Source organism: Clytia hemisphaerica, unplaced genomic scaffold (assembly GCF_902728285.1).
Source record: "Clytia hemisphaerica strain Z4C2 unplaced genomic scaffold, Clytia hemisphaerica genome assembly, whole genome shotgun sequence".
In the NCBI taxonomy this organism is placed as follows: domain Eukaryota; kingdom Metazoa; phylum Cnidaria; class Hydrozoa; order Leptothecata; family Clytiidae; genus Clytia; species Clytia hemisphaerica.
The window spans coordinates 466,302-478,542 of NW_027103638.1; the positions used below are offsets into that span (position 1 = coordinate 466,302).

Consider the following 12,241-nt stretch of genomic DNA (forward strand, 5'->3'; position numbering starts at 1 on the left):
GCGTTCAATTGCGTTCGATTGATTCGGCGTTCGATTCGTTAGATTGACACCGTCTGGTTATGATCGACTTTGATTGACTTCGATCGATTCGACAATCAAATTTAACTTGTAACTTGTAACTTGCATGTGGCAAATAATTTCACCCACATTGTGTCTTTGTGCCTTAAGGTTGGTCTCCACTTGCGCGCGCTGCGATAGCTCTTCTTTGAGCAAAGCTTCCACGCTATTGATCAAAAGAAATATGAAGCAATTCCATTGGCGTGATCTGACGTAACGATCACTCGCTTGAAAAGCAAGCGCACGCTGCATTTTTCTCAAAGCAAAAATGATTGAAGCCAAAGTTGAGATAGCAGTGCGCGCTAGTGGAGACCAACCTTTAGGAGGCCCCCCCCCAGCAGCATCCCTAATCACGCCATCACGCAAAAAAATTTTCTCCATCACGCATCACGAAAATCGCTAAAATTTGTCATCACACAAAAAATAGCGAAAAATAGCCCAATAGCTTTTCACCATCAGAGATTTTTGTGCATATGTTCCACCAATGGCACAACATGATCAACAGCCATACGTGTATGGCAAGGTTGAACGGATCATGAAGAAATATGGAATCAAATCAACATTTGCTGTATTGACATACAAGGAAGATAAAAAATCATCGTACATCGTCATATTTCGACATCGTGATGAGACATCACAAAGGAAATATGATACTGTACCGATATCATCTGTGTTGTTAAAATTATCTTCTGAAAAAGCATCTCGTAACGTAGAGGAAAGGAAAATTTGGGAACTTCCAAAGAAATATGTTGCACCGAAGAGAGCTGGTCCAGGCGGTGGAATGACTGTGAAAATGCTACAGGATTTTCTTGATGAAAACAACGTAAAATACAGGAAAAGTGCACGAAAAAGAGAATTGATAGAACTTGTTAAAAATCTTTAGAAAAAATAACTTTTAATTATATTTTCTTATTCACAAAACTGAATCTTGGATTACAAAGTAACAGTTGATTGATGAAAAGTTCTTTCACAATCACAATGTTTCCAAAAAATATTTTTCAATATTGATTTCCTTTGATTTCACTCATTTTATTCATTCACTTATTTGTAATTTCGATCTTTGTTAGATTGTTTTTATTAATATTTACTTTTCATGAAAGTGTGGAAGTGTGGAGATGAATGTAGGAAAATAGGTGCGGAAAAATTTCATTTTAAATTTTTTCTTAAATCCATCAGCCCTAAGCATCCTAAGAAAAGAGGTTTGCAGTCAATAATTGCGGTCATATTCTTGGATTTTACACCAGTGTTTGTTAGTTAAAAATGCTTAAAAATCCCAGGAAAAACAGGGAAAAAGAAAGAATTTTGCGGAATAACCGCAAAAGTTAGTTCTGCAAATAACGCCAATCTCATACCCTCGCACCGTGAAGTGCTTAGTTTTTGTGGGTTTGATTCTCTCTGATCGAAAGTGATCGTTTAATATCGATGCAGTCGATCGCTCGAAGTCATTCGTAGTCGATCAAAGTCAATCGAAGTCGATCGAAGTCAATCGTAGTCGATCAAAGTCAATCGAAGTCGATCGTAGTCAATCGTAGTCAAGCGAAGTCAATCGAAATCGATCGAAGTCAATCGTAGTCGAGCGAAGTCAATCGAAATCGATCGAAGATTTACATTTTTTTAAAGGTTTGACCGACTTTGATCGATTCGACAATCACTTCGATTGACTTCGATTGATTCGACCAATCACTTCAATCGACTTCAATTGATTCGACCAATCACTTCGATCGACTTCAATCAACTTCGATTGACTTCAATTGCTTCGATCGCTTCGATCGCTTCAATTGACATCCCCTGATAAGAAGATCAGAATCACTGATGGAAACTAAATGTTTTGGTTAGTGGCCAGGGAGGCCATTCCAAAATTGTCTGTAACAGGGGGCGAATGACATGGATTTTCCAAGGGAAAAAGTTTTCAACAAAATTCAAAATTTCCAAGACGAGAGAGGAAAATGTACCGTCAGTATAGACTTAAACTCGTATATCAAGATTACGGGATTTTGAGTACAGGCAGATTTTACTTCTGTTTTGAGTGGTTTCATTTTCGATTTCAAGCCAACATCTTAGCAACAGGGCTTTGTGCAAAAAACTAAACATAGAAAATTTTCCAAATCCCCTATTTCGATTAAAGCAATGAAAAATGAAACTTTTCTTTGTTTCACTTTTTTGCACCTATTCTTCAAAATTAAAATATTTAAGATTTTAAGTTCTTCTTTTGTTCAATGATTTTTTACGGCACTTTGTTGACAATCTAACTCTCGCATCAAATTCCCGCTTTCTTCAGTAAATTGAAGATGAGTAAAAACCTAAGCCACGGATCACAAATTGAAACAAATATATGAAGGGTGTGATTTTACAGCTGCCTGTCGTGCGAGGCACTGTTATGTTCTGACTTGATTTGATTGGCAAGTACTAGCTGGATTAAAATGAATGAAAACAGTAGTCAGCCATTAGGCTTTCATGGTGCTATTGCTGTAAGTAAAAAAGCCACCGGTATAAAAGTATCTAACTTGAACATAACATATGGCGACGAAAATTTAAAAAGGCTCCACTGCCACAACAGTATCAATAGTTTATGGTGAAACAAGACCAAAACTACACAAACTGACTTTATAAACACTCATCATAAACCTCATAGTTCATTCCGACATGGCTGGTCTGAACATTCCTGCAGTTCAACTGTTCGACCCAATGGGAAATCAGAACACCGTTGCATCAAGATGGGAGAAATGGGAGAAATCCTTCACCTTCTTCGTAGCAGCTGCTGCAGTCAACGACGACAATCGAAAAAATCACTTCTTCTCCACCTAATGGGCACCGCATCACAGAAAATATTTGAAACTCTACCGAATCAAGGTGACACTTTTGATCAGGCTATAGCAGCCCTTGACTCTCATTTCTCTGTAAAGAAAAACGTACCATATGAGAGATCAGTATTTCACAATGCAAAACAAGAGCCCCAAGAGAGTATTGAACAATATATTACTAGACTGAGAAAACTTACCACTCACTGTGAATAGGGGAATCTACAGACAATCAAATCCGAAACCAGGTAATTGCATCCTGCAGATCCTCGAAACACCGAACCAAGTTTCTTCAAGAGAAAGACCTCACACTTCAGAAAGTTATTGGGCAATCAATCGAGTTAGCCTCACACCAGTCAAAACAAATCGAAACGACAATGCATCAAGATGGTACCGCCAGCGCAAATTACGTCTGTCCTAAGAAAAACGCTCCTCGATTCAACAAAAGTCAACAACCACCTCAAAAAAATCAACAACAACGTCAGCAGCAAGACAACAAAAATTAACAAGTCAAATGTGGTCGTTGTGGATACAAGAACCATAAATCGTCGGAATGCAGGAGATCGAAAAACGTCAAATGTAGCACATGTGGAAAGATTGGACATTTCGAAAAGATGTGTCGAACCAAGAGAAAAATCAACCAAGCCAGACGAGGAAGATTCCAACTCAGATGACGATTATGTGTTTCATATCGATAATCCACCAAAACTGAAACCACCACTATTTCCAATCAACATCGATGGACACACAGTAAATATCCTAATCGACTCAGGAGCCTCAGTCAACATCCTAGATGAACCCACCTTCAAGGCAATGCGTTCCGAGTCGCATCTTGATCAGACGAACATTCGTATCTTCACATTTCAAGCCAGCAACCCACTCAACACAGTTGGAAAGTTTACTGCAAACGCATCAACACCCAGTCAGAACTCATCAGTCAAAGCAATGTTCGTAGTTGTCAAAGGTCGTGGTGGATCACTTCTAAGCGGCCAAACCGCAGAGCAACTTGACCTTCTCCGGGTTGGACCACCTCCACACATGCAACCGCCATCAGAAGTAGTAAATAAAGTAGACAAACCTGTCACTCCCACTACAAACATTCTTGATAAGCATTCAGATATCTTTAAAGGATTTGGATGTATGACCAACGTTCAGGTCAAGCTCCATATGAACCAAGATATGACACCAGTGCAGCAACCAATCCGGCGAGTCCCATGGCATACACGTCAACGAGTTGATGAAGAGATCCAACGTCTATTAGACTCTGACATTATCGAGGAAGTACCTACCAATGAACCTACATCCTGGCTCAATCCCTATGTTGTTGTCCCGAAGAAAGATCCATCTCAAATCAGATTATGTCTAGACATGCGGCAAGCAAACAAAGCCATAATCCGTGAAAGACACGTCATACCCAAATTCGAAGAAATACTTCCCGAACTTCACGATGCAAAGGTCTTCTCCAAAATTGACCTCGGAGAAGGATACCATCTCTCAGGTTGCACAAGAGTAGTCGTCACGTCACTGCATTTGCAATTCACAAAGGAGTCTATCACTACAAGAGACTTTTTTTTGGTATAAGCAGCGCCTTCGAAACTTTTCAAAAACATGTACGCTCATACCCAAATCACAGTCGATGCAAGTCCAGTCGGTATTGGAGCAATCTTATCGCAAACCCAACCAGATGGTGAATCCAAAGTTGTCGCTTATGGATCTCGCTCTTTAACACCAGTGGAAAGCCGCTATAGCCAAACCGAGAGAAAAGCACTTGCCTGTGCATGGTCACTTCAACACTTCCACTACTACATTGCGGATCGGGACGTTGAAATCGTAACAGATCACAAACCTCTAACCTCAATGTTGTCAAACAAGTCATCTTCACCACCACGCATTCAAAGATGGCTCCTACGTATGCAAGCCTACCGGTATACAATCACCTACCAACTTGGCTGCAACAACGCTGCAGACACCCTATCTCGAAATCCTCTGTCACCAACCGAAGAAGATCGTCCAGAGTATGTCAACATGGTTGTCGACCACGAAACAACAAAGTCAACCACGCAATACCCAAAGGCGCCTTGATGAAATCGCCAAAGCAACCAAGGACGACCCTATTCTTGCTCAAGTTATCAAAAGCATCCAAACCAACAGTTGGACCAAAAATCTGAAACCCTTTCATCAACTGCGCCACAATCTATCACTCCATCAGGACATCCTACTGAAGGATCACACCATTGTCATACCATCATCCATAAGGAACGACATCCTTCAACTTGCTCACAAACAACATCTTGGTATCGTTAAAACCAAAAGCCTACTCCAACCGACATTGAGAAGTTCATTTCGTCCTGCCACGCATGCCAAATCATTGCACCACCCAAGAAATCCTCAACTCCCATTCAAACAACCAAAATGCCAAAACAACCATGGGAAACCATTGGTATCGACATCAAAGGTCCATTACCATCTGGTGAAAACCTTCTTGTCCTTCTCGATTACCATTCAAGATACCCAGTAGTTCTCAACCTAAATCGATCAGCCACAACCGCTGAAATCATCAAGAAGTTGACCAAAACCTTTTCGTTATTTGGCTACCCGCAACGCATCATCTCAGACAATGGCAGCCAATTCATCTCCACAGAATTCAAACAGTTCCTGAAGAAGCACGGCATCGACCATCACGCCGTCACACCATACTGGCCCCAAGCAAATGGTGAAGTTGAACGTTTTAACGCCTCCACCGGAAAGATTCTTCGCTATGCATCAGCAGAACGTAAATATAGGAGAAAAGAGCTTGACCACACTGCGGAACACAGACATCACCAGCCGATCTACTCTTTAAGCACAAAATGAAGAACGACATCCCAAGCATCACACCCTCATCTACTCAAAATCAAGCAGCCCGAAGCAAAGATCAAGAATACAAGCTTAAAATGAGATCGTAAGACAACAAACGTACCACCAACAAGCACGTCTACAACAAAGGAGACCAAGTTCTGGTAAAAGTCTTCAACCGATCAAACAAGTCTGAACCGTATTTCGAACCAATGCCATAAACTGTCACAAGAGCACTCCCGTTCAGTGTCGAGCTACAAAACGAAAAGCGCACCATCACACGTCACATCACCCATGTCAAGCCGTACGTCAGAAATCTGTTGTCCAAAGCGCTCCACCAAGTGAAGTCAAAGTCAGGGAATCGCCCATCACCTCAGTAGCAACTCCGTCATTCACCCTTCTACCTGATCTACAAACAGACTCTGAAACTGAATCTGATTCATCCGATGACTCCGAAGCATCCACTGTCCCTTATGACCTTGAGGAAGAAGAGGGTAGACCGAGACGGAACATCAAAATCCCAAAACATTTAGAACAATATGAACTTTAACGTGAACTGAATTACTGGTTTGAACCGGATTTGCATTTTTAGCATTTGTTTGACATTGTATATATTTTTCAGTGAGCGTTCATTCTCTTTCATTTTTGCTCAGGGTTTTCTTTGAGTCATTTTTGTCTCCCCTGGTTTACGTGGACACTTAGTTTTTTCATTTTGCATGAGTCCTTAAAAAGCACTTGAGGAGAGATGTCCTGTCCACACTGGTAGCTTGTCTACCATCTTTGTTTTGATCAGTCGGTCGCCGGAAACTTTGTGAACTTTAATATCGGCGCCGTAATTTTATATCGGTGGCTTTTTGACTTACAGCAATAGCACCATGAAAGCCTAATGGCTGACTACTGTTTTCATTCATTTTAATCCAGCTAGTAATTGCCAATCAAGTCAAGTTAGAACATAACAGGCACTGAGAGGCCACGGGTGCCAAAAAGAAGGGCTGTTTGAAATGCAGCAACCTCATTGGTGGAAATTTGATAAACAGCTGCGAAGGAGCGCTGGGAAGCAATCAGTAGAAGAGACCACTTTCGTTTTTGTTGCAGATTTCTATAAAAATTTCTCTCAGGGATTACTTGTCAATGTACCGTCAACTGCTCCAACTTGGGACGAGTGTACGCAACATGGGACTATCTGGCCTGCATTTTCACTTACTGTAAATCTCTTTGACAACAAATTTGCTTTGATAACTCCACCAAGTTTATCAATCATACTTTCGGTCATAACATGTCACGATAACTTTCGCTGATAGCGCGCCCTTTTTAACTTTTGTTTTCATTCAAAATGACCGGATGCCGAATGGAGAATTAGAGAACGCCGGCTGCCTAACCGCCTACCGCCCAATGGGATTAACAAATAGCGAGTGTGTAACTTGCCGCGCGAGTGACGTCAAACACTCACATTCGCGTGTGTTGTTTCACTACGGAAATTTTTCATATTTCGATTTAAAAGCCTACTCGGTGCGAAAGAGAAATCGTGTATTTTTCAATACGCGGTTCATTAAACTCAAATCAAATGACTTTGGAGGTTCGGTGAAATGGTGGTGGAATGGCCGTCCCATGTTTCGTAAGATAGTCCCAAGTTGGAGCAGTTGACGGTACATGTACACATGTGTTGTGTCAACTTGTCAGCATTGTATTGTTGTGAAGGAAAAGTTAAAAGAGGTAAGACTAGCCAAATGACTGTGGCCTTTCAGTGCCTTGCACGGGGCGGCTGTAAAATCCCACCCTTCATATATTTGCTTCAATCCCTGATCTGTGGCTTAGGTTTTTACTCATCTTCAATTTACTGAAGAAAGTGGGAATTTGATGCGAGAGTTAGATTGCCAACAAAGTGCCGTAAAAAATCATTCAATAAAAGAAGAACTTAAAATCTTAAATATTTTCATTTTGAAAAATAGGTGCAAAAAAGTGAAACATAAAAAGTTTCATTCTTCATTGCATTAATCGAAATGGGGGATTTGGAAAATTTTCTATGTTTAGTTTTTTGCACGAACCCCTATATGTAACTATGGGCGAGCACATTGAGTTTCAAGCCCGAAGGGCTAGAGGTCAATCTCTAACCTTTCTCAGGCAAGAAAAATTGAAGCCTTAAAATATGCGCCGTATTTTTGATGACGGATTGAATCTAGCAATTCCTTTGTTTTCGAGTGATATATTTTTCGAAATTAAGCGGTAAATTTTAGTTTCAATCTGTCATTTGTGTAAAAACCAGGCGGGTCGCTCAAGGCCGCGCAACTTTGGTAGGATTTGTTGGCTTCAAATTCTACCAAAGAGATTGACTTCTAGCCCTTCGGGCTTATACTTCATTGGCGAGCACCTCGTTGCCAAGATGTTGGCTTGAAATCGATAATGAAACCACTCAAAACGAAAGTAAAATCGGCCCATACTCGAAATTCCGTAATCTTGATATACGAGTTTAAGTCTATACTGTTGGTTGGTAACTTTGGTATGTACCGTAACTTTGTGTAATGCCGACATACCTAGTCTAATTCCTTCATAGCAACTAACTATAAAAAATCACTCTAACTACTTGTAACTACTTTGCAGACCAGATAGTTGCTATGGCGGAATTGGACAAGGTATGTCGACATTACATGAAACTACAGTATTTCTTTGTCTTTGACTTTTTGTTTTGAAGACCAGCGTAGAACTATGTGTTGATAATAGGCAAATCTACGGTTCTTATTCAAAAGACTGTCACGTTCTACCCAATAACTATGGAAGAGTGGGGATTACACAACAGTGGAATTACAAGGTGGAATTTTTTCTGGAATTTATGGATCTCCAATAAAAAATCAATACTCGCTACAATGTCCAATACTTTTTTGAATATTTTAACAAATTCTTTTGCTAATCAAGATACCATTTTGACTCCAAAAAATAAGCAACAAAAACATTACCACAAATTGTTTGACAGACATCGAATTAGTGTATCGGTTTTTGCAATTTGCGATGCATTTTTGGATTATTTACATTACAGGCTAAAAATTGAAAATTAATCAATTTTAAGATGCAAAAACTAAAACTATGCTCGTCATTTCGATGCTTGTGTGACTATATGCAGGTGTAACTTTTGGCATTTTCAAAAAGGACATAAGTTTGGTGCGAAAGACTGGGAGCCTTTGGCAGGGTCATTTATACGTCAAAAGAAGCGTATAAGGATGTAGATTTCAGAAATGCGTGTTAACAAAGTTAATTTATTTTTTGAGAAATAAGGGATAAAGTGCTTTATGTCATCAAATATTTTTTCGCACACTAATTTTTTAGCTTATTTCAGCAGAATTGAAAAAAAAATTTGCAGCTTTCGTCCAAATTTCATGTTTTTTAAAAATAAAAGCTTCAATTTGCCCAAGACTGTTAGACATAGTATATAGCAGAAAACTTTCAAAAAATGTCGATTTTACTGAAAACTGATCACTTTTTATACAGAACTTTATATCTTCTGTCCTGAAAACTTGCTTTAAAAAATCCGTATAATTAATTTTCTAAGGATTATATAAATTCAATACCTCTGTGTAAAAAGGTATCGGGGTTGGGCTTGGATGATCTCACATAATAGAGGTGTACTAGATTATTTAAGATTGTAAGTCATTTTATTGAACTTCTGATGTTTTTTTTCATGGCAATTCAATATGAACCATTTCGATTTTTTTAACTTACTGTTTAATAATTTTGATGTATTGTCAATTATAATATATCATCGGCCTCTTTTATTTACAGAAAACCGCAATATAACATCCAAAATAGAATACAATCTTAAAAGAACAGTAAAGTTATTCAGGGAGGAAAATTATAATGGATGGCCAAGAGAAAACTTCGATTTCAATGGAGGAGAAACTTCCTGATTACGAGAAATATGAAGAACGGTTACGTTCTTTCAATGAGAAACCATGGCCAGCTGATTCAGTTTTTTACATCAAAGACTTAGTTGAGGCTGGTTTTGTATATACAGGAGAAAGAGACCTTGTATTTTGTTTTAAATGTGGCGTCATGGAATCGAATTGGGAGGATCATGAAATACCAAGGGACCGTCATTTCTTGTCAAACAAATATTGCCCATTTTTAGCCAAATTCAATAGAGATGTCGATTTGGATAATTCGAAAGCTATAAAATCAATTGAAGATTTTGAAAGAGAGGGATTTTTATATGACTGGATTCCTGAGCGTGGTTTGGTTCAGCGTCGATCAGATCTACCCTTGCCTGTTTCCACTACTACTGAATCATCTGCCAATACTGAACTCAAGTCAGTTGATGCCCTTGCTGAAAAGATGGATGATATCTGCATTAATCTAAGGTAATGTTTAATAATTTAATCATTCAAAAACAGTGAGACTTGAAAAAGCATGATGCTAATGACAAATTGATGAAAATTTGTGATTTCAAATCTCATTTTCAATCCACTTTAAATTCCAGTGAAGTACTTCAAAGTGTATACTGAGTTTATCGTACTACATCTGCAATTTGAGCTTTACCAAGTTCATTTGACGTCAATCGATACTTCGATTATCAGTTGGATTGAGAGAGGATGATATATGAGAGATGGTAGAGAGTCTATCACCATTTTTCCCTAACAACTTGCCTGGAAGTGCTTGGGATTCGAACCACAGATATCTGTAAAGCCCGAAGGGCTAGATAGGCAACTTTAAGCTTTCTCCAGCTAAAAAAAGTGAAGCAAAATTTTAACTTTTTAAAGTTCGTGCCGATGGATAGGATCTAGCATTTTAATAGACTGGCACGCCAGTCGGGCTGGAACGATATCACGCGGGAAAAGTGAGCGTAGGAGTTAGGTAAGCGTAGGAAGAAATTTTGTCGTCGGCAAGGGCTGAAAGCCCGACTGGAGCGAAACCCCAGGAAGGAAAAAACGGCTAAGCTGAAGCCCCAATCTTACAACTCCAGATTTCGGCGTTGTAGAAATGAATGAACTTTGAGAAATTCGTGAAATGAGAAATGAAAACTTCCGTCAAAGTCGCAGATCGTGTTGTTTTGATTTTTTGAGGAGTGAGTGATTGGAAGAAAAATGGCTGACTTCTAGTGGAAATTTTTATTTGAATAGATGTTTTGTTTCTTGTTTCTTATTTGATGAGTCTCTTCTTTGTGTATATATATGTGGCTTTTCTTCATGGTTCTCTGCATATGTAAAATTCGTTGGCTCATTTTTGGTTGTCTTTTGTTTTGATTTGAGAGGCAAGAGAAGATGGAAAATCTTTGTAACATCAGTTATCAGAACTTGTTGATTTGTTATCTTTTCCTATTCATAACTCATTCAATTTTAGGAATGGAGTATTCAGATCGCAAACACTATGGACTGTGAGTTTTTTTTTCTTTCATTTCAGCTTTCTTTTTCCTAGGTTTACATGTGGTAATCAAAGGGATAACCCAGGTACAGTACCCTAACAATTATTTACTGACATTCAAACATAAGACTTTTTAATTTTCCAGGACTCACAAGTCAAAGGTTCTTTATCAAAAATATATGGATGTTGCACTACCAGAGACTACTACACGACACTGACACAATGTTGTACGTATTGGAAGTGCAACAAAATGTGCAACAAACTTTTGTGAATATCTACCTGGTTATCCCTTTGTTATCCCTATGATAAAATTACAGTTTTGAGCAGAAATAAAGTTATGGTAAAGCAGCACTGACAAACAACAAATTTCTCCAAAAAACATTTTCTTTCAAATAATGAAATATTAAAAATCTTGTTACAAGATTTGAAAATGATTAAATTTTTTCACCATGCTTATGTTTTACTCAATTCTAGTAATTTTTCCAAAACTTATAACTTACGTAGAGGGAAATTTAGCAGAATTTATGGAGAACAGTGGCGTATTTAGGAATTTTGCCAAGTAGGTCAAAAATTTGAAGCCGAGTTGTTACAAGTCCGGATTTTGGAAAGTTTATTTTCCTTGCATCTCGCGTTTATCATTTTTCATTTCATCGCTATCTGAGTTATTCTATACAATATTCCACTTTTGTTGTATCGCACTCTTACTTTGCAAATTATGAGAAATTTTTACTCATCGAATACGCCTGTCTCACGTTTTGAGTACCTTTTTACGCTAATTAACCGCTTGTGGTAAAAAAATAGATACTGATGTGGAGCAATGTCCGCTTCCCCCAAACAAGAAATATAGATGAGTTATAGTTGAGTTTATAGGCCTTATATATCCTTAAAATTGTTTTTTATGTTTTGAATAGAATAGGAAGTAATTAAATGGTGTTAAATCATTTCAGATATTCATTTTCGCTCACAACAACAACCAAAAAGCAGGTAAAAACAAAGTTTTAAAAGACTTTAAAAATGCTTCGTTTTTGCGGTTAGTGTAAAACGCAGGTCACAGGTCACAGGTCGCAGGTCACAGGTCACAGGTCAGTGATGACAGGTTAACTCTAATCAATGTCAATGCAGAGGAAAATGTTTGGAAAACACAAAGGATTATCAAAAACATAATTCTCAAGCAATTTCATCCATATAAAACCATTTCAAACATC

General features: G+C 38.5%; 1 protein-coding gene across 1 annotated transcript in view; it reads left to right on the forward strand.

The window, feature by feature from the left end:
* Window positions 1–9,465: 9,465 nt before the first annotated feature.
* LOC136802744 (E3 ubiquitin-protein ligase XIAP-like) overlaps window positions 9,466–12,241 on the forward strand; it is a gene marked incomplete in the record, with an annotated part of 7,095 nt that continues 4,319 nt past the window's right edge. Inside the window, 1 exon segment of the mRNA XM_067059502.1 lies at window positions 9,466–9,982. Coding sequence (XP_066915603.1) covers window positions 9,537–9,982 — 446 coding nt within the window.